This window comes from Epinephelus lanceolatus, chromosome 12 (assembly GCF_041903045.1).
Source record: "Epinephelus lanceolatus isolate andai-2023 chromosome 12, ASM4190304v1, whole genome shotgun sequence".
Classification (NCBI taxonomy): domain Eukaryota; kingdom Metazoa; phylum Chordata; class Actinopteri; order Perciformes; family Serranidae; genus Epinephelus; species Epinephelus lanceolatus.
In genome coordinates this window covers 40605785-40629753 of record NC_135745.1, presented here as the reverse complement: position 1 = coordinate 40629753, position 23969 = coordinate 40605785, and the positions used below count along the sequence as shown (strand labels likewise).

The 23969-nt window shown below is 41.4% G+C and overlaps 1 protein-coding gene and 1 long non-coding RNA gene across 2 annotated transcripts in view; one reads left to right on the top strand and one right to left on the bottom strand.

Moving 5' to 3' along the window:
• Nucleotides 1–2707: 2707 nt before the first annotated feature.
• basp1 (brain abundant, membrane attached signal protein 1) overlaps nt 2708–23969 on the bottom strand; it is a 77466-nt gene continuing 56204 nt past the window's right edge. The window contains exon 2 of the mRNA XM_033650646.2: nt 2708–6250. Coding sequence (XP_033506537.1) covers nt 5590–6234 — 645 coding nt within the window. The 5' untranslated portion in view covers nt 6235–6250 and the 3' untranslated portion in view covers nt 2708–5589. The remainder of the gene's footprint in view (nt 6251–23969) is intronic.
• LOC117272005 (uncharacterized) lies at nt 11232–18141 on the top strand. Its single transcript, XR_004502925.2, has 2 exons — nt 11232–14076; nt 15828–18141. It is a non-coding gene; the product is annotated as an uncharacterized LOC117272005 (long non-coding RNA).

Sequence of the window (23969 nt, the reverse complement as noted above, 5' to 3'; positions counted from 1 at the left end):
CATCGTGGCACTATCCTACCAGGAAATTTAGCAATGTCTTGTTAAAGGACGACCTCTTTTTGTGCCACTATCCTGGCAGGAAAAGCAGCAATGTCTCTGTCAAAAAAAAAAAAAAAAGAGCAATTTTGTGGCAAGATTGCAGCTGGAAATGCAGTGATGTCTCGGTCAAAGCAATTGCATTTTGTGACACTTTCTTAGTTGGAAACGCAGTAATGTCTCATTAAAAAAACAACCATTTCTCATGGCACTACCCTACCAGGAAATTTAGCGATGTCTTGATAAAGGACGACCTCTTTTTGTGCCACTATCCTGGCAGGAAAAGCAGCAATATCTCTGGAAAAAAAAAAAAAAAAAAAAGAACTACAGCTTCGCGTGGCACCATCGCAGCTGGAAATGCAGTGATGTCTCGGTCAAAGCAACTGCATTTTGTGACACTTTCTTAGTTGGAAACGCAGTAATGTCTCATTAAAAAAACAACCATTTCTCTATCCTGGCAGGAAATTCAGCGATGTCTTGTTAAAGGCCAACCTCTTTTTGTGCCACTAACCTGTGAGGAAAAACAGTAATGTCTCAGTATAAAAAAACAACCACTTTTTGTGGCACTATCCCAGCTAGAAATGTAGTGATGTCTCAGTACAAAACAACCACTTTTCTTTGCACTTTCTTAGCTGGAAATGCAATGATGTCTCACTAAAAAATAACCACTTTTGTGCAATATTAGGACTGGAAAGCTGTGTTGTCTATAGAAAAACAATCATTTCTCATAGTACTTTCCGACCAGGAAATTTAGCGATGTCTTGTTAAAGGACGACCTCTTTTTATGCCACTATCCTGGCAGGAAAAGCAGCAATGTCTCGGTAAAAAAAAAAAAAAAAAAGAACTACAGCTTCTTGTGGCATGATCGTAGCTGGAAACGCAGTGATGTCTCGGTCAAGCAATTGCATTTTATGGCATTTTCTTAGTTGGAAACGCAGTAATGTCTCATTGAAAAAACGACCACTTTCATGGCACTATGTCTTTTTGTGCCACTATCCTGTCAGGAAAAGCAGAAGCAATGTTGAAGCATTGTTAAAGGACGACCACTTTTTGTGGTACTACCACAGCTTGAAATGCAGTAATGTCTCATTAAACTGACTAAAAGCTGTGTTGTCTTAGTAAAAAAACAACCATTTCGCTATCCAGACAGGAAATTCAGCAATGCCTTATTAAAGGACAACCTCTTCTTGTGCCACTATTCTGCCAAGAAAAGCAGTGATGTCTTGGTATAAAAAAAAATACAGCTTTTTGTGGCACCATCTCTGCTGGAAACACAGCAACAGTCCACATGCAGTGATGTCTCACTAAAAACCAGTCTGTTTCTGGTCTGCAGCTTGGCAGGCATCTCCCCCTCCATCATTCACTCCACCTCCTGGTGACAAAGTCACCTCATATATTATATGTCACTTTAGAAATGTTGATATGATATGTATGAAAGGTATTTTCTTCTGGTTAGTGGGCTGCTTTTACCCACATTCACAAACCAATCAATCAGAGTGAGGCATTACGTCCCTGTGGCATTGTTTCAGGTGGTCGTTAGCTGATGCAGCTCATCTGCTCGGCCTCACCCTACAGCCTTTATAAGCTGAGCTCCCTGCTGTTTCTCTTCCTTATGACTCATGTGCAGCATCTCACACACCCATGCTCAGATTTATTTATTTATTTTACTCATCTTGATTAAATGATCAATCGTTTGGTCTATAAAATGTCAGGAAACAGCAAAAAATGCTCATCCTGATTTCCCAGAGCTTAAGTTGACATTTTCAAATCGCTTCTTTAATCTGCAAACAGAGAGTGAACGTAGAGACACCTCGACTCACCTGCTGCAGCCGAGCCTTGTGTGAAATATGGCGGCTCCTTCTCACTTTAGTGAAAATTAAAGACAAACTTTGTCTTGCGTTACAGATAACTGATTAGTGTTCTTTTAACAGTGTCCGCATGTAGTATGAATATTACTGATCTAACCCAAATTTCACACTTGGCTCATTAAAATAAGTCTGTCCCTGAATTAATGTCTCTCGCTGCAGAGACGGAGAGGCTGAGTGCTGCTGGAACCCTGCCAGGTGCTTCAAGTGTAATAATGTTGTGAATCACTTTCCACAGAGGAGAGGTAAAGTCAGGGCAGAGCACACTTTAAAAAGAGGTGATGTTCAGGAGGTTTTTACTACTGAATGCACTTGAAAGTATGCAGCCGGCGGAAACAGGCGCACAGTCAAAATATACACTGGGTAATATTACTGAGACTGTAGTGTATTTGTATGGTTTAAAAATAGTAACTTTAGCGCCGGTAAACATTTGGCTTTTTAGCTGTCGCTTTGTTGGACAGTTAGTTGTCTATCTGATGTTTGGTGCTGAGATGGAGGCACACACTTGTCTGAGTTTGTTATCAGGAGGCAAACAACAGTCCTGTACCTGGAAATACTCACTAGAGCAGAAAATATGGATTAATCCACCTCTGGAAAAGGATCTCTTGTCTCTTAACGTGAAACAACAACAACTGTAACACTACACTACAGCTGTTTTAGGAAGTTACTGAGACATCTCCTAACATTTAACCACATATTTGTGAGCCTTCTTTAAGATGTACGTATTCAGTCGTGGGTTTGGAGTCTCAACAATATTTTCTTTACTTGTGTGTGCATGGGAAAAAAAGTTGACTTGCACAAAATCCTCGTGTTTCAGTCAATTTCTTACATTTTATTACTGTTGCACCATTTATACAAGTACATATAATTTTGAATGCATCAATTTCCATATCATCTTTTTGTTTTGTTTTTGAATGAACGTGTGGTGTGGAAATAGCAGTGGTGAGACATGGAATGAAAATATCAACTGTAGTTGCCATGGATGCAGACTGAGAAATTATTTTTTTTATTTTTTTTTTCCACTTGACCAAAAAGACAGGACTACAGGTTCACCCAACCACGGACATGCAATTTACTGAGTCAAGAGAGGAAGAAAAAGTGAACCGAGTGACACACAATGCTCCTCAAGTGTTTGTTTCTGCTACGGTTTGACAAGTGCTGGGAGGAAAACGCTGCGTGTCAGTCGGATGAAACAGAAAAGTTGGCAGATGGATGGCTGAGATGAATAAATATATAGATATATACCTACATATATGCAAAGGTGAAATAAGGAAAGTACATTGACTCAAGCACTGAAGATAAGTACAATGTAAGGGTGCTGGTATCTTATGCAACTGTTACTATTACGTAAAACCCTCAAATATTTAGTCTGTCTGACCGTTCATAATATTTACTCTGATATTTATTGTCCTACAATCTTTCCTTTCTCTTTCTTCTTCATTTCCTCTGTCCTTGCTTGTGTATCTCCGTTCTTCCTTCCAGTCCATCACAACTTCTTTCCTTCCTCTCTTTATTCTGCTCTTATAACAGCGTCCTTCCTTCCTGCTGATCCTAAAGTGCAACAATCCCCAAAACTAGAGATACAAACTCTTTCTACTGCCACAGAGTATTCTCTAGTAATATTGCTTTTACTTGAGTCAAAGATTTACCTCTTTTCTTCTGTCTCTGCACACATGTACACATACATGATATATATTCAGGAAAAGTAAAGGAAAATGCATGATGGATGAAAATGACAAAATCAGAAGCTCCCTTTTCATGTGCAAGGCTTTTCCATCCCATAATGATAGTGTGGTGTACGGGTGCCATAGGGACATGGACCACAGTAGATTGAGTAGGTTGCTGATGATCGTTCACAGAAATCTCACCCCTCCTGTTCTCCATGGGATCAGACTGCTGAGCAGAACAGCCGGTACATGATCTCGTCTGTGGTGTTTTTTACCTGCTTAGATACCAAAGTGGGGACGCTCACTCCACGCTCACTCCACAGGACAGACTGCTTTATGTTTCCGCTATAATCATATGAAGGGTAATTATGAATGCCAACTTCAGATCGATCTGCTGGTTTGCCTTTGTTGACAAATTTGTTATAACTGGGCATAAAATTGCCAGACAAATGGCAAACTCCAACATCTGAGTACATATACATAAAGAGTTTGGAGGGTTTTTTTAACTATGTATGAGCATGTAATGCTTTAACTGGTCTGGAAACAGGAAAATCCCCCAAAGTTTCCAATTTTAATTATTTAATTTCCAAATTTAATTCCAAAATTCCAGAAATTGCTCTTAATTTCTCTACAAATATAACTTGTGGTAAGCTCATGTTCACACCTTCCATCACTGTCCACTATATCAATATACTTTTACAATATACTTTCACTTCTTAAGTATATTTAGTGGCTAACCTTTCACTTAAGTTAAATGCAGGACTTTTACTTACAGTATGTGTAAGTATGCCTACATTTTTATCTTAAGTAAGTGAAAGACTCAAGTTCTACAGTCCAGAAACTGAAGGCAATCACAGAAAAGAGCTGAACTCCGGACGTCTCCTGATGATGCAGCAAACGTCACCAACTTGGTTGTCTAAGCAGGATCAAACTACCTCTGAGACGTGATTGTAAAATCTGTTTCACCCCGGTCAGCAGGAGATATGTCTTTTAAAACAAAAAACTTCTAAAATTTGTCATCAGATTTGGACGGAGGATTAGAGATTTCTCTCAGACTTTCTAAGAGCACCGCGGAGATTTTTCCAGCGAGGCTCTGCAGATTTTATAAGTGTATTACAAATGTTAAAAAACCACTTAGTTCACTTACAATATACCTAAGGGTTTCAGTACAAAATCTAGAAGTTTATCTGAAAAATTCCTACGACTGTTTTATACGTCTAAGAATGTGTTTTGCTCTGCAAAGCCAGCCTTTTTTGTCAACCTCCGAAATGTCTTAGAAGGACGGAGTGTTCTCAGTCCTCACAATAAATTTAACCTCCCTTTTTAAAGGTTCTTATCAGTTCTTGCCGTACAGGAAAAGTGGTGTGTAACCACAAGAGGAAAATTGATAGCAACACAACCCAACAATACCAAAAAGTTGGGGGAGGATGGGTTAAAAAAGGGCGCAGCCACAATTCCACGGCAATGAAAAACTTGAGGCTAAAGTCGAGAGCATGATACACTGAAGAGGAGGATGAGTGGAAGGGGGAGAGCTGAAAAGTGGACGTACCCAGCTGGTAAAGTGATTTCTTAACCCCCTCCTTCCCTCAGTCCTGTTTCCCCAAATTTTGTGCCGTCCACAGAGCAGAAGGTGCAGGTGGATGTTTGAACGCAGGCCTACTGTGAGCTGAGATGGGAGTCGGGTTAAACCTCTTGACCGTATGAGGGAGAAGGATGATGGATGAGGGATGGCGAGGCGTATGGCCGACACAGACTCGTATCAAAGTTCAAATACTACAGCAGAAAAAAATAGAATAAAACATAACAATAATAATAGCAATAATCATCTGCAGCGGTGGGAAACTTCTCCAGGTGGTTGCTCCAGTCCTCCTCAATCAACAAATCATTATCATTACAATTATTATTATTATTGTTATTATCATAATATGGGTGGGCTAGTTAATTTCATTTTCATTTTTTTTAATCGTCATCGTCGTTGAGTTAGGTACTTTATTTTTTCATTTCCGAAAAGAAGCTGTCCATTAATCTTGAACTGCTACGGTTTGATCCTTGCTTGGTGCCTCTGTGGCGTTCGCCTCCTTGGCTGGAGGTTCGGCGGCTGGTGTTGAACTAGGGGCTGCGGCGGCCTCCTTCGCCGGTGCGGGAGCCGCCGCCGCCTCTGTGGGCTTGGGGTCAGGGGAGGCAGCGGGGGCCGCCTCGGCTTTGGCTGCTGGTGCCGCGGGGGCCTCAGTCTTTTTGGCGTCGGCCTCATCTTTACTCTCAGCTGCAGGTGCCGCGGCCTTAGCCTCGGGCTCCTTGGCGGCAGGGGCCGATTCTTTGGCCGGGGCGGCTGCAGCTGGTTTCTCCTCGGCCTTGGCGGGCTCTGCGCTCTTGGGCGCCTCTGTTTTCGGCTCAGCGTTGGCAGCAGGTTTCTCGGGCTCCTTTGAGGCCGGAGTGGCATTCTTATCCTCCTCTTTGGGCGCAGCAGCATCTGCTGCCGGCGCCTCCTTGGCCGCTGTGTCGTTCGCTACCTCCTTAGTGTCGGTGGCAGCTGGGGCCTCGTCTTTGTTGTCTTTCGGTGCTTCGCTCTCCTCAGCAGATGCCCCCTCTGCTTTAGCATCCTTGTCTTTGGCCTTGTCATCATTTACGTTGTATCCCTTCTTCTTTTTGCTGAGCTTGCCTCCCATTTTGGATCTCTGGCCTCTGAAAGAGAAAGGGAAGCAAAGAATTTCAGCACTATTGAAGCCGCCATTCATTCACAATAAGAAACAAACTCATACCACAAAAATAAATCAAACAATAAACCAAATGCAAGAATGGCAAAAATCATGTCTTTGAGCACACTGGAAGCTCTCGATAGAAATAAATGAAAGATCACAACCAATGAGTGAGTGATGCTTCAAGCAACGCTCTTCTTCAGAGAATGATTTTTGATGAAGAGCAATCTCTCTTTGTGGAAAAACTGAATCAGTTTTTTACACCAGCTGCCTGTCAGGCTACAGACTTTTCTGTATGAGACAGCAGGTGCAGGATCTGACATCTCTGCATGAGCTTTCATAAAGGAAGAGACCAAGAAAAAGAAAATGGTCATAGAAATGATATGCAGTAGCCATGCATTTATGAAAAAACATCTCCCATTTTGCATTTTTGATGCATGCGCTCAAACCGAAGCACATGCTCCTCAGAGAGCTTCCCAGCGTGATGTTTTCTTCTTTCAGAGCAGGCAAAGCTTATTTAAACATGAGGACAGGAAACAGTCGCGTGGGTTCAAATGCTACACGGAAGAAAAGTGAATGAAAACATAAGTCTGAATCTGTAATGTTCGTCTTGAGAAAGATGCTGAAGCCTTTACTGTAGAAATTTAAGACACAAACGTAGATGTATATTCCATCAACGCGGACCACAGAAACTCTCAACACATATCGTCTCTCACCTCTCAGATCAAGAACTTCTAATTCAAATGCATGAAAAAGTGCTTCCACAGCTGACATGCCAAGAGCAAGAGGAAATTAAAATGTTACTGAGACAACACTCCTATCAAATAGCATTTTAAGTTCCTTGGCTTATTGACTTCACACCTTACAGAGATGGTAGTAATACATTTTAATGCTTTTTGCATGATACTCATGTAATAAATTAGACTTCTCATATTCATTCTCAATGACCAGTTACTGTGCCATCTTGGTCAAGTGGAAAGATCAAGTTGGTCAAGTTCATGATTTACAAAAAAACACAACTTTTTTTATTAGTATTTTTATTTCAAGGGCCGAAGCACCAAATGGAGCGAGGAGCCTCTTGAAATGCAGGAAATTATTGTTATATTTCTGAGAAATAAATCACTATTTGGAGTGGCTAAACATGCTCACATATCAGATGTGGTGAAAAATTCTTTGGGTCACACACTGATTTCAAAAACTGGCTTGGAAGCGCCCCTACAGAATCTCTACGAAACAGCCCGAAGCTGGTCTCACTTGCATGTATAAAACTTGCTAGGCACATGTAACATGCCAAGACATACAAAAAAGTCTCCCGGAGCCATACCCTTAACCCAACAGGAAGTCTGAATTTTCCATGTAATTTTGGTCAATTTTTGGACAGAGTCCTCCAAGAGATTTAATCTGATAGACTTCAAATTTTGTCTGTACCATCTAAAGACCTTCCACATGAAAAGTTATCAAAAGCTTGACTTTTTGTCGAACCGTGTGACTGTAGCAAGGCATCAAACTTACATGTTTCGCCAACAAACAGGAAGTGAATTTGTAACTCCAAGATACATTGTCCAGGCACCCCTGAATTTCACACGTTGGTAAGAGTCCCATCCTGAACACATCTACATTAGAGTTCTCGCGCCCAATACTGGCAACAGGAAATGACATGTTTTATGCTTTCTGATGAACATTGTAATTTTCATCAAATGGTGTGGCGTGGCGGCCATCTTGCCATAAACAATTAAGATGTTGTAACTTGAGCATACAATGTCCAATCTACCTACTAATAACAGACTATATCATGTTTTTATAGTTTGGCATAATACTCCCCGAAGGGTGACCAGATCCACCTCTAATTTGTGTGAGTTTACATTGAATGATGTTGCCATGGCTACGCCTTATTCGCCATGAAACAGGAAGTTATTCTAACTTCTAACCTGCTCGTCTAATCTGCCCCAATTTTCATTTGTTGTATAAGGCTCCAGGCCTGAAGGCATCAACATGCAAATGCGGTATCATTGTGACTGTGCCACCTTTTGGCAACAGGAAGTAAGCCTTGTCAGACAATTATCTTTTGATTTGCATAAAATGTCCATGGTTTGGTCTACAACTGATTTACACCAACATGACATATAATAAGAGTGTTCTCAAGCACCACATAATAGACACAGTAAGTGGTACAAAATTTGAAATAGGTCATTTCAGCGCCCACGCTCTACAAGGATATTCTGTCTCACTCCTGCATGCAGTGTCTGACTTTCACAGAAATGAAAAGCCCAGCAGTCGTTGTCCTGCCTGGACCCCCGAATGCGTGAAGATGTGAGGGGCTGTTCAGCGCTGCTTGCAGCTTTAATTGTTATTTATTACATTTTGGCCCTCTGGGCAGCATAATAATAACACTTGTCCATGTGCATCACTCCCCAGATCTCCTCAGTGCTGATCTTTGTTTATCCTGATGGGGAGTGACACGTTTTTTGATGCCAAATACACTTTCTGTACGCATCTGCACAACTTCAGTGCATTCAAATTACTAAAAACATGTACATCCTTACTCCCGGTGGCATTCAGCTGTGCAGATAATTTTGGTTTCATTTTTACATATTTTAAGATTTCTCTCCTTGCAAACATATAACAATTACAAAAAAGTTTTAAGGGAAACAAATTATGTTTCTTTTTCATCAGCATAGTGAAGAAATATTTCAATAAACATGTCTGAAAAACCCAGAAATGTCCATAATGAACGTATCTGGAAAACATCCACTATCAAGATGGGCAAATAAACCAAAATTGTACGCCTGAATTGGTACCACGATGTGTAGGAGAGAAATTGTTTTATATGTAATTTAGGTGAAATGATCCTTTAATAATGAACTCATTCCACATGAGTAGGTTGACTGAAATGTACTTAAATAATCAGAAAATATGGCAAAGCTAGGAGCAGTGTCCAAATGGTTGCAGATAGTGTACCATGTAAAACATCGCATCATCAACAAAGAATTTTTTTTTCTTTTAGCAAACTGAATGAAATCAATGGATCCATAGAGCTGTGTGAACGGACAACAATGTGTTTCATGTGATTAAGACCTGTAGGTAAACAGTCATTGAACAGGTACTGTAGATAGCTGTGTGTGGAGGCAGGCTCACCACACACACACACACACACACCTGCAGATTTCTGGCTCTCTCCTTCAATTGAAGCTTTTTTTTCATGGATATCACCATCTGTCTGCTCGATGGGGGAGAGGACTTCAATACCACAACAAATCAGGCTTATTAAGAGCAAAGACTCCAGAACGGTACAATTTGTTGTTTGAAATATGAAGTCTGCATGTTGATGCTTCAAACTGCCAGAAACAACTTGGCAGTCTCTTGTGCTCATTAGGAAAAGCCAGAAAAAATGTGCTGTGAATGTTTTCAATTCCACATCTGAATATCCAAACTGCTGTATCCGCTGTAGAAAAAAAGATCTTATTTCCAGTCTTTAAATATTTGTACATTTACTGTCCTTAAAAAGCAACAAGCTTAGGTTCATGACTAGATAGACCTCAGAGAGCACAAAGTGACAGTCATGTGAACATGTGCCAGATCTCTTCCATGCATTCAGCTATGTGCAGCAGTTCATGAGAATAGTGAAAATAATCCAAAATGCATCACAGTGATAAGAAATAAAATCCATGCCTTGATTTAAATGTTGTCACTGGTGTAACAGTCTTTCCTTGGATCTATGCAAAGCATCTGTGATATCCGAGAATTGATTTTTAAAACACTTTTAACTGTCTACAAATAGGCACAATCCTCCCTTTTGAAAGCAGCGACCGGTCACTTAAAAACAACCATTTTTGTTTTTTGTTCGTCTCAAACAGTCTGCAAGTTGGCAGGCATCTTTCCTAGATGTCATGCCATCCACGATCCCTTTATACCTTGAGATGAAAAAGTCAGCTCATATACTACATCACTTTACAAATGTCGATATAATACATATGAAACTGTTTTTAATTTAATGTGTTATGTTCAATGATGGTTATTCTAAACTGTTCTTTTTTGTCTTATCCTATATTATGTAATTTAGAAAGCATTTGCCTTGTACTGCTGACTAAAAAGCAAACAGAAACCTCCTTGGTTTCTCATTTTCAGTTTCTCACACGGTAAATTGTGCATTTTGGGAAGAAGCTATTTATTTTAAAGAAGGTTTCATTCTCTTATAATCTCTATGGGTCCTACTTTTGGGGGTATTCGACATACAATGAGTTATAAAGGTATGAGTAATACAAAAAACTTGAATATGTGTGGTCTCTAAACAAGCCCAGAAGTCTTTAACTAGTATGCATGGCACTTTGCAATGTACACATCTCAGATTATAAATATTACTAAATTGCTAATATTTTTGCTCTTATAAAAATCTGTTTCAAAATGAAACAGAAACTGAATGATATAAAATGAGAAGTCAGCATATGCAAAACATATTTTTTCGTGGTGATTTCGATGGACTAACTTCACAATATCCTGAGATTCTCCTTCATTTATGTGTCTGGCACCAAAATCATCCGTTTGTCCATCTGTAAATGTGAAATCTGTCAAAACGTCTGTGAAGGCAGACGTGACCTTTTCCTCCCAAACAAACCAGACCACTGAGAGACTCTGCTGGCTACTCACAGATTCGCCCTGTGAATGGAACAGAGCCGGCGGTGAATCCACTCAAAATGCTAATCACCTCCTTGCCACCGACTGAATTACTCCACTATTCATGCAAAACTCCCCTGAACGTCCAACAGTCGGTATCTGCCAGGGCCGCCGTTCCTGCCGCAGCTTTATACGGGCCACAATGGAGGTCTCTCCGCTACATCACATCATTTGACTCCCGGCTTGTGCTGCCAGTACAATGACTCACAATCATCTGAGCAGACAATGGCTTCTTTTCAACCAAAGGCACGCTTTCTCACTGCTGGGCGTGTGGTTTTAGTGTTTGAAGAGCTGGGGCAGGGCCGAGACAACCTGGAGAAAATGCCCTGGGGTGCACAAAAGACTTAATTTAACCTGCACTCTGCAGTCAGGGAAGCACAAAAGGAAGTCTGATCTGCCAGCTGTGAACTCCCAGCATCACTTTATATGGACAATGGTATCAGTGCCGAGGAAAACCTCAAGTCTACTGACCTGAAGTGTGTAAAAATTAGGTGAAAGGGGTATTTAAAGGCCTTAAAATTACTCTGAAAATTAAGTTCCTGAATCAGACAGCTTGAAAGTGCCAATCAGCAAACAGTGAAACCTACAGAGCCCTAAGGAAAAGAAAAAACAACTATGAGCAATGAGTCAACAAGTCAATGTCCAATGTTGAAACTAATTTTAACTTGCCATTGCACCTAAAGATCGTTTCATCTTTAAATTAATGGCGTTAAATGGATTTTTTGACCTTTCAAACGCACCCACAAGGATTTGGAATCAAGTGTCTCAATCCTTTTAGACACAGCTTCATTGTTACAGCTATAAAAAGCTAATCTTCTAACCGTGTCAATCCCTGATCCCAATCGCTGTGGAATCAGTGACCAAGGTTGATCTGCTGTTTGGAAACCTCCTATTCCTCTGTTAAGCTATTAGCCTGACAGACTCCACCTGACATTCGTAAATTTCTCTTTTAATTTCTGGCCCTGCACAAAATCGTCTGCATCTCTTTTCAGAGTTACACTTCAGAGATTTTAAGATTTATCTATAGAGGAAATTTCCTTTCAAAGTCTGTGCGAATAAACACTCAGAACGGGCAACACACAGGATAGAAACAGCAAGAAAATCACAGTAACACAGTACAAGTCGAAGGCAACAATGGCTGAGGGCACAAAACTGCTCCCAAAGTGAGTCAGGAGGAGGCATGGATTGAGGAGGTGGCGGAGGTTGTGTGCTAATGTCAGTGCTCTGCAAGTGGTTGCAGTGTCAGTGAGGTCTGACAGGCTAGGAGTGGGGAGCCAATTATGTTGGAAGATATATTAGTGATTTTTTAGGAGGCTGTTTCTCTTGGTGAAGGTGAGCATGGTGAGATAGCAGGTGGTGCAATACAGGAGGATTGGTTCAATAATGCTACAAAAAAGAAGGAGCAGGAGGTGGGGTTTGACTGTGAGTCTTTGTTGGCAGTGTTTATGGATGTCTGTGGTGTCCTGATTGAAGCTTGGTTTATTGTCCATGATGATGCAGAGGTACTTAAAGCTCTCCACCATCTCCACTGGTTGGCTGTTGATGGTGGTGGGGCAATGAGGGGTGGAGAGTTTATTGAAGTGCCACGTGTCAAAGATGAGCTTCTTCGTCTTGGTGTTGTTGAGGAGGAGGTGACTATTCAGCCTGTTTGTTATGCTGTCAGCAACTACCACAATATAAAGATCGAGAACGTCTGTATAGGGAGGGTAGATGGGTGGGTCAAACAAACACCGGACTTTCACCTGGGAGCCCGCTGTGTGAACTGTAAGCCAAACCATGATGGGTTTTTTTTCTAAACCTAATCACATGCTTTTGTTTCCTAAAACTAAGGAAGCAGACCTAAAAACTAAGTGTTATATCTACGCTGTAAGTTCATTTTGAACAACACTGTATGCTGTAACAAACATTAACTGGCACGTTGTCCCTGAACGTCTAGAACAAATGCAGGAGGGTACCTAGGGCGCCACATTTACACGTGTAGGTTCACTGACAAAGCGGCGGTACTTGACAGCAGCAGAGACTTTTACGTTACCCAATACCCAACTCATGAACTTTGAAGCTTCTACATGTCTTAAAAAAGCTGGTTGCTAACAAGTGGCTAAATGAAACTACAGAACTTCATCACGGCAAACACGGCTTTACAGTCGTGTTATAGTGATGACGTTATTTCATGAGACAGTAGTGTGGTGTGTTTATAGCCTAACGTTAGCTTGTTATTGCTGGTGATTGCATTTAGGCTTCAAAATCATTAAACTAGTGTTCATTAGTGAAGATTATCCTTCTGAACAAACATGCAAGTATTATAAATGTTTGTTTGCCACAGAGCTTATTTTCGACAATAATACAGAATCCAATGGGAAAATCCCATAGGCTTTTTGGCAAGGATACCAGTGCGACATATTTCTGTGAGATCACATTGCATTGTTTCTTTTAAGGCACTTCTAAATGACCTATTCTGTGATTTCGGGAGGGGAGACTGGGCAGTATAATGAGTCGCATTATCAGACAATTTTTACACACTACTGAGACTCGTTTAAGAATCTGCACTCACCCTGTTTTTAAATGCAGTCTTTACAGACCTCAGTGAAAACTCAGTGCATCTTTCTAAGGTCCATTTATTTTCCCTGAGAGTGCACAAGATTAACACCACCTGCATTTTTTCCTCCTGTTTTTTCCACTGCATTCAGCAGTTGCCTCCCCTACCCACCGACTCTCCAATCCCTCAACCCGCCAAGCTGCTGAGTTCACAAAACACATGATTGATCACCCAACAGCAGCGTTCAGTAAAGAAGTATTTATAAAACATTATTAATCGACAATCAAATTCCTGTCTGGTGAGTTGTAAGGTGGCAAAGTGGTTTAAGATGAGCAGAATTCTCTGCAGGAACAGATGGCTGACTTCTCCTCAGATTACTTCTCAAACTCTCTCTCTCTCTCTCTCTCTCTCTCTCTCTCTCTCTCTCTGGCGACTCATCTGTCACGCCCACACACCAACGCCACTGCTCGGCTTTGCTCTCTTTTCCCCGACTACCCGCCTCACACTTTCTTCTCTCTGCAATCATCCCTCCATCATCACTCCGGCCTCCCTCCTGTCCATGTCTTCAGTCTCGTCTGCTTCACCTGCAGTGTTTTCTGTCCTGGGTGTGTAATTTCAATGCTCCAAATTGCTTCTTCTCCGTTCTCTGCAGCCACTCTGTCTTTTGTTGTATTTTCTTTGACGTGTCTAAATTCGATTCTCTCTCTCTCCTGGGATTATTTTTCTTTCTGTTTCAGTCTGTGGATGTGCCTTCGCTATCTTTCTCTCAGCTGTAACCTTCTTTCTTTACAATTATACAAATGTGTATGTGTTATTTATGTTTAAACCTGCAATAATCAGTGTTTCATAACAATGTGTCATTTGAGTATCTGTGATCGCTCGTAGTCGCTCAATATTTTTGCATTTTTGAGCTCTTATCAATTTATTTTATTATTTATTTATTAATTAATAATTGATTACTAATCTGACCAATTTTTTTAAGTCAAAACTAAAAACATTCCTTTTTTACACTGCCTAGCCCAACCCGTAATGACTGCAAACTTATTTCTAAACTTTTTATTTTATCTTTGCACCTCTTGTCTGCACTTTTGCTATTTTTAATGGTATTATTTTTTAAATTGTAAATTGTTTAGTTTTAACTTTTATATATGTTTTCTCTTTACTCTTTTATTGTAAATCTATTTATTACCTTTTATACATTATTGCTCTGTAAAGCACTTTGAATTGCCCTGGTGTATGAAATGTGCTATACAAATAAATCTGCCTAATAAAGAAGACTTTTCTTAAGATCAATATAACTCAATGCAGTATGTAGTACTGAAAGAAAAAGTTCAGTAGTAGTTAACTCCAAATCTGAAACTGAATTGATTAAAATTGTAGAATTTTGTTTAACAAAGTTGAACCCTGAATGCAGAGGTGCAGACTCGAGTCACTTGACTTGGACTCGAGTCGGACTAAATCACAAATCTGATTATTTTAGACTGACCTTGGGAAAATCAAAAGGGACTTAAAACTTGACTTGGACCTTGGTACCAATGACTTGTGACCTGAACCTTTTGACTTACATACTTGATTTCTTCACCCAAACTCAGAAACTAAAAAGTCTGTTGTCTATCAGGTACACCACTAACATTAATGCTATTCATTCCAATTAAGTGGCAGGAGAGAACCATCACGAACTAAGGCAAATGTAAGGTGAGGTAAAACTTTAATCTCCCGGAGAGGTAATTTGAGATACAGAAAGAAGTCATGAGTACAACAAAACAGACAAATACATAACACACAGCATCCGGTATCACACACAGACACACACACACACACACACACACACACACGGGTAAATCATGGACATTAAGGGTCAGTGCTTGTGAAGATTAGTAAAAGCAGACCGGACAAAGACAATCTGTAACGCTATGTGCTGCATTTTGGGAGGCTAAACGTCCGCCCTCATGGGAGCATCTGAAACTCAACATGGAGGGATGTTGAGAGTCTGAGACAGCTGACTGAGCTAAACTTGAACTTTGAACTAAGCTCATGTTTTGAGCACCAGTTGGAAAAATTGATACCAAAAGTCTGCGTACAAAACTACATGGTGACTTACTTGTGACTTGAAAAACAATGACGTGGTCCCATCTTTGCCTGAATGTATTTGTTTTTTTAATTTTTCTAGCACATACTGAGATATGATGGAGCTCTTCTTTGTCCTGACACACATTAGTTTTGTCCAGACTGAAGAGGCCTGTGTAAATAGCACCCAGACATTGCATTCTTCTCTCTCTTTGTATGATCTCTGATTTCTGTTGACCATTTTTTGCCGGTCAGATTGTAATCCCTGTCTCCTGTTCTCTGTGGTCAGGCAGATGGAGTCCTCCATGAGGTCCTGGGGTCTCAGTAGGTCCCTGGCCTCGGAGCAGTGGTGAGCTTGGCCTGGCAGGTTCTGTGTCCCTGCCATCCAAGATGACACGTTAAAGGTTAAAGCTGTCACCAGCCGATTCCCCGTCCTGCTAGGACGCACTCACTACCCTTCCATGTCCAATGGAAAATCAACTTGACAGCAGAAAGCAGGAGGAGCTGCAGGAGCACTACAGTTTGGTTTCAGGATGGGGGAACCAGATATAGAGGCCTTAATAAAGATCATGTCAGCAAGGGTTTGCTACTGGGAGTTTTTGTTCGCGGCCATTTTGTGTGCAGAAAACATGGAAACTAATCTACAGGTGATGGTCGTGTGAACAAGACTGCAGAGAGCATGACCACCCACACTAGTCAACTGACTGAAGATGTGATCGCCACATGGTCTCGTGAATTTTCTCCCTGCTGGAGTTCAGATTGTCTTCTTACTGCACATGAACTGGTGTGTTTGTGGTGGGCCTATGATCTGACCTCGCTCTGCCACAACTACAAGACATGCGCCGCGGGTTGAAGTTAAACTGCTCCCATAGACAGGTGCACTGTGCATACTGGGATGCATATGAGCAAAATCAACAGTTGCTAGCAGCTAGCTGGAGAATTAATAAAGGTCTGACCTAGACTAGCAGCCAGGAAGGTATGTTTCCTTTTTGATATTTCAGCAGATTGGACCTTCTTCCTGCATTTAGTTTCTTGCCTGTGCATCGAATCAATGAGCAAAGTGAACATTCTTGGCTTTAAAGAATGCATTCCGGTTATTTTATTTGGGACATAATTGTTATGTTCCATAACTTGCAGACCACAGCTTCAGCTAAGCTTCAGCACACCTCTTGACTTCTCCCACTACTAAACCACTAAAACTGCCATGCTCACTGCAGCAGCTACAGCCAAGACCAGTGTGGATCATGGTTTTGGGTTTCTACTGGGGGCATGTTTACATGCTTTATCAGTCAAAAACACTTTTTTTTCATACTGTCTGTGCTGGGACACAGGGTATGAGCCCTCTGTCTGAAACGCTCAGCTTTAGCATCAGTGTTTCCACGTTTTCTGTATCTCGCTGTCTCTGAACCATCACTACAGCGGGGAAATGAGCTGCACTTTGTACTGTGAAAAATCATCAATAGAAGCTTCAAAGTTTTCACAACCGTACATGTTCCAGCAGGAAAATGATCTGAGAGAACAACCAAGATTATAAGTTTACCTGATGTTAGCATGTAGCTACATGTAGCAGTGTATGTAACATAAACACTTGCAGTAGTGGAGTCATAAGCTGACATGAGTCTGAGTTATTTTCCTCACAGGAATTACTTTTATACACGTTTACCTCATTATTTGAAACTTGGGCCACATTTGAAACAAACATCTGACACTGGAGCATTAAATATGTGACAAAAAAATAAGGAAAAGCATAATTATATTTCTGTGTAAAAAGAAACGGCATCAAAAGGGAAACCCATCGTGTTTGAAAACACTAAATAGCGTGGGCTCATTCAGGAGCTGTAAACCCACTGACACACTGTATGTGATACTGGCCTGTAAAAATAAACTTGGCCAGAACGACAATAAAATCAAAAAAGCATCACTTGGCATTAGCGGCACTCGTTCTTTGTTCCTAAAAGTTGACATTTGGAGGAGGAACATGGTTTTCACGGGACACAGACAGACATAGTATTCCATTTTGAATCCAGCCTGGGGCGACAACACAGTTCCACCTCCTGTGTCACACTGACCTCCATTTTAAAACAGCTCTGCGTTATCACAGTGTTACTGAACCAATCTGCAGCCGCACCACAGACTGCTTCAGCTGCTGCAGCTCTCTGCTTCAGACCCCGACACAACTCCAAAACTTCACATGGATGTTTTTAAAGCATGCATACCTACAGAAAATGCATTTAAAGGAGCACATTTGGACAAGGATGCTCTGTAACACAAATATTTGCCTAAATGCATGTTTTACTACAGGCTGCATAACCCCTGATCAAAATTCAGGGTTACGAAAAATATTAAAATGCACATGGAACATGGAGTTTTTATCTGTATTGTAATCACACATCAGGGAAACTTGTAAACCTGTTTCCGCATTGTCTCATTTGTTCTACAGCCGACCCTGTGATTACCAATCATGCTCTGATGTTACCAGTCCGCACATCCTTGTCACACCACAACTAATTTATTGCTTATTATCCCAAATGAGCTATCGACTGAGTTGATTATGCCGAACAAAAATGCACTTGGGAAATTCATGTTTGAATAAAAATGAAAAAGGAGTTACAGTCCCAGTGTTTTTTACGAAATAAGCTTATTTGTTTTCCTTCCAAGAGTTACATGCAACAATTGATAGATCTGTAGTACATATTCTCCTGAGCTTGATTTAGGATGTGGTTAGCTTAGCATAAATACTGGAAACAGCAAACGTGTGCCTGTGCACAAACATGAATATAAAAATTACATTGTGTGTTTTTTTTTTTTGGGGGGGGGGGGGGGGGGGGTTGCAGGCAGTATGTATTCATCTGCAAAGCATTTCTTTGCAGCATCTCAGCCATACAGCCCAGGTTACAAAATATGTTGGTCAAGGTTATATTTTTTTGATTTTGGACTCTATATGCACCAAACCTGGACACCTCACTATGACAAGAAGTCTTCAGGAAGCAGCATGCAGTCTGCACTGACTGTTATGGCATAATACTCCTTTTTAAACAGGAATTGTGCAAATTTGCAGGAAAGCCCAATCAGTCTTCTTTCAGTATTGGCGGTATAAAAACAAAATTGGGGAGTGCAGCAAAATGCCGCCTGCCTACTTTTGTTTATACAGAATGTGTCTTTTTCGGGGCAATGGGGGGCGTGAGCAAGTAACAAAACGTGTAGCTCAGCGTGTGACGTAAACAGTGACGTGGGAGGGAAGCCGCGGCTGGTCAGTCCTTCAGCGATTCTCTCGTAAGGCGGCCCGTCCTTCACCGTCCCCGTCATCTGACGGTTAATGGCCTCTTTGTTTGCGAGAACAAGGAGGGCGCGCAATTCCTTGTCTCCCCAGTTGCTCATCTTTACAATGTCTGTCAGGTTTGCGTTTCCCTCTTGCTACTAGCTGCTCGCTAATTCCTGCTATCAGCTGTTTCCTGTTTATCCACTGCCAGTGGGTCACACGTGTGGCGTCATCAACAGCTCCTCCCACAAGTCATCAACAGCCCCTCCTGTGGCAGAAGGGCACCTCATTCTTTTTAAACCAAAAAGGTTTCGCCAATATTTTACCCCTACGTGGCGGAAAATTGGCACCTCGGCTCTGTGTGTCTAAACGCTCGCAGCTTGCCGGCAAAATGGCCCAACATTTGTGGAAAATCTGGCGGTGTAAAAGGGGCTGTTGGTTCCAGTACAAGTCTGACTGACCAGATGTGGACTGTGGCTATTCTGCTACCTGCATTTTGCTGGTTTCAAAATCCTCTTCACTTTGGGAAACAACAACCTCCGAGCTAACAACTTATGGATTTCTGCAATACTGCTTGCCTGTATTGTTCTTTCGGTGAATTGTTGTGAAGATCTACAACGAATAAAACAACTTGTGAACATGCCTTGGAAAAGCCCAGACTCCATCCCGCAGGACTCTCATGCCCGATGTTCCTCTGTTTTCTGAGTTGATTTGCCACATCTTTCAAAATGTCTCCAGTCAAACGACACCAAAATTCAATCCTTTTTGCACTGGGGTCTGATCCCAGACCGACTGCCTGCCAGATCAGCAAACTTTCTGTCCCTGTCAACGTAGCTGCTCTCCTCCTGGCGATTTTGCCCATTTAGCATGAGCTAACACCGCAGCAGTGCTAACATCCGACACTGAGACGTTAAACGATCCTAACAAACTTACGGGAACTGCCCATTGGTTCGACATCCCATTGTTCCGACCATATTAAACTCATTGTTCCGAAGTCCGTTCCGAAATCATCATGATGCCCTGTGGTTAAGGTCTGGTTAGGTTTAGGCACAAAAACCACTTGGTTAGGGTCAGGAAAAGATCATGGTGTGGGTTAAAATGAAAAAGAAAGTGACAAACACATAAGCCGTGAGCCTGCTCCACCTCAAGCCGGTCGCGGTGCACCATACGCCCACCGCAAGCCGCTCAGCACCGCGGACAGTCGGACTAATGGGATGTCGAACCAATGGGCTGTCGAACCAATGACATGGACCCCAAACTTACACCAACACTGAAATGGCTTCACTCTGTCGTTAAACCTGTCAGTAACTGTAGCATATCCACTTGATGCTAACAGTTAGCCCTGTCACTGTGTGTGTTCCCCCTACATTATTTTGCAAGAGCATCGTCACTGCATCCTGGGCTTAGCACCACCCAGGACGATTGTGATTGGTTTAAAGAAACAAAAACAAACCAGAGCATTTTCCCCCTATAGCAGAATGATAACAAGGTGCTTACAGACCTTTCTCTAGCACTGACACGTACAGCGCTCTGGAGATGGGTTTGTCTACGCAAAACTATCCCAGCAGAAACCATCCTTGATCGATTGGGCTTTCTGTAAGGTGTGTTGTAAAATTGCTACATAAATAATTGTGAGAATATATCGCTTAAAACTATCTCAGCCCAGTGATATGTGTATTAATACAGTGAAGTATGTCAGTGAGCTAACTGCCCTGTGTGCTCCCAACATGAATGCAACGCTATAATTTATAACACAGGCCTGAACACTTCCTCCTGCTGCCATCCAGCTGGCTGATTTAAGATGAGTCTGTTTCACCAAACTGCAGCAGGCGAGTGCAGGGGGCTGAGCGGACAGGCTGGAAAACTGGAGCAGAAAATTTGGCCCAATCACACACACAGACACACACACACACGCAACAAAAAAACCCTCCACGCCTGCTCTCTCTGAGTTGGAAGAAACAGCGGGAAGCAGAGGATGCTGGGAGTTGGGGGCTCACAGTCAGCGGAAGCCGAATTCAAATATTCAACTCGCTGAAATGACAGATTGGAGTCCATGACGACGTTTTTCAGGAGGCGAGATACTCACATTGTGCTGGAATGATTTTCCCACAGCAGTGTGCTATTTTAAAAACGCAGCACTCCGAACCTTGGCAAGCCTTACGACATCAGAGCCAAGGATGATGCAAAAGTATTTTCTTCCACCATTCCCACCACATATTCTACAATTGTATTCCAGCCTGAAAACATAGAGCTGCTGGTGCATTTCAGGATACAGCAGCAGGCACAAAGTGTACCATCAGTAAAAGTCAGTACTGGTCCCCCGTGTCAAAGCTAGCAGCAGCAGGACTGCCGGCTACAGCTATTTCTGTCCAACAGTAAACACTTTCAGTCTACAGTGGCTTCCAGCTGTGTGAAGCTAATATCATCTACGTGTAGCTCAGGTTTAACATGAGAATCAGCGTGTTTGCTGCCACATATAGAAATTTGTATCTCAAAATTATATCGCTGCCTTTCTGTTTCAAGGAATACAATGAGCTAATATCAATTTGAAGCAAGTAATATAAAGTTCAGACTGGAGTGAATATTTTTGCAGAGCACAAACAGGTCCTGTTTGACGTCACGAAGGAATCCAGGAGATTTCTAAGAGTCAGATTTGGCGGGAAACTGCTGGATGAAAGTTAGAAGCTAACGTCCCACAAAACATCTCGTTTAATTTTGGTTGCTTATTTTGTAAAATGAATGAATGAATCAGTGATCAGAGTAAAAAAAAAAAAAAAAAAATCATCAAAAATATTCATATTGTTAGCATTAGAGTCTGCAGTCATGCTTGTGACTCTGTGAGGCTGTACTCAAGTGCAATGGTGCTTTAAGCTAAATGCTAATTTTGCCGGCAGGTCATGTTTACGGTGTTTACCACTATAGTTGAGCATATTGGCTTGAGAAAACTCCTGGGCTATATATATATATATATATATATATATATATATATATATATACATATATATATATATACACGTATATATATATATATATATATATATATATACATATATATTTTACATTTGAAGACAACAAGAGAACGTTATAATTCACCTTGGCCTAATACTCAGTTTTACTGAATAGAGCTTGAACGCATCATAATGTAACTCAATGCAACATCCTTCTGCAGTTAGTTCCTGCCATGCTGCTAACAGCTAACAGCTAATGTTAACTAGCTCTACTGCTGATGATGTCAACATGGATCTGTGTTCAAAATGTGGCATTATCAAGGAAACAAGTGCGTCCCCTGATGTGTCGATATGGCGTTTAGTGTATCCATGACATGATCAGTCTTGAGTCCTGCTTTAAAGCCTGCACAAAATTGATGTGACACAACAGAAACACATCGACCACTGCCATCAGTGAATGCTACCTTAATTAGTGATCAGCCGATGGCAGTCAACAAGGAAAATATCGGCCGATACCGTTGTGCAGCCGATAAATTGGTGCATCTCTACTACTTAGCCTTAAATGCAGAGTATATCTGAGGCTGATGGAAATGTTTAGCATTTGCTCATATATCAAACTGAGATTTTATCCTGATGATGGCACTAAGGGGATCACCAGTCATTATAATCAGTCCTGTAGAAACCATAACATGAAATGACTTGCGTACAATCCATCCAATAGCTGGTGAGAGCTTTTACTGGCGGATTGACGTAGTTGCTAATGTGGCTGAAAATGGCCAAACTATCAAAAGAATGCTTCATATATGAGGGTTTCTTGCAAAAACAAACAAAAGTTGCAGTGTCACACTGACATTGGAATTTTGGGATCATTAACCAACGTTTTTATTTTTATTTTTGCTTGTTTTTAACCTTAATAACTTTGGCACAAAGAAGGTGCAACAGATTTGCTACCGTGGCAAAGTGTTTTATCACAAAGTTTTATTTCTGTGTCAGTATTAATTTGGTCAAGCAATACTTTGTTTTGTTTTTAAACTGTGTATCTGGTAACTTGTATTGGATTTTATACTGAAGCAGGAAGTGATCTAAACAAAGTCATCACTTTGTTCTGGAGAGCAGTCTAATTACCCAGAGCGCAAACAGACTGCCCACTGCTTATTCTGGCCTCAGGCTCCACACACACACGCACACATACACACACACACACGCACACAAACCATGTGCATTCAAACACACATACAAAGGCATAAATAAACACACACACACACACACTTTCATTGGTGTTTAGAGGATCAATCCTCAAATTGACAGAGCTTGAGAAAATTCCTGGGCTGGAAATGGTTATTGATCAGCGTGGTGCGACCACAGAGAGCCGCTGTGTGTTCAGCTGCTGCTTACGAGTCAGAGGACACACTCAGCGGAGATGAAAGCCAGCGAGGCGCTCTGAGACGCTTTTTACTGAGACGTTTATTACTGAATACAAAATCATTCCCAACACTTTGTTGGCTGCAGAGGAAACTGACGGCAGACAAAACAAAACAGAAGTGAAACAGATTACGTCCATCTCTGTGGAGTCAGTGGCATTTCACTCTGCAAAATCCTGTCCTCCTCAGACGCTCACATGACCTCCGTGTCTGCAAAGCTGGCAGAAAGTTTGTCTGGATCGAAAGCCATTCACCACAAATGCACTGCGTGTCCCATTTCTGTAGATTCCTGAAACAGAACTGCTTTTTAAATGAGTGAGGAAATTCATTTTTGACCTTGGAATGAGCAGTTTGAGTGGTTACTTTTTTCCTCAAAGTACATTTTGAATTATTCTTTAAGGAGAAAAGGCAGAAGTTTTCAGCAATACGCAGTTCCACAGTAGAAATGAGGTTGTGTTTACTGTACATTGTCATTCATTTTCATTAGTTTTTGTTTACCGTCATTTATTGTCTCGAGTGTCATCGGAGAAATGTTGGTGCATCAATACTGTTTCCATAGTTACCTCCAGAGATGAGACTCAAATCTCCTGATAGGCAGTTTAAATGGACACCTGTGAGCCAATCAGATGCATGTGTTATCTTGACTGGTATCAGACAGAATTGTCCACATTCCTTTTCCAAATTCAGTGTGACACTGCATCCATTTTAGCTGATTAACATAGGGAAGCGGATACAATTTTCCTAACCACAACCAGAGAGCCACGTCTGCATTAATCTAACATCATTTTAAGTCCACACTGATG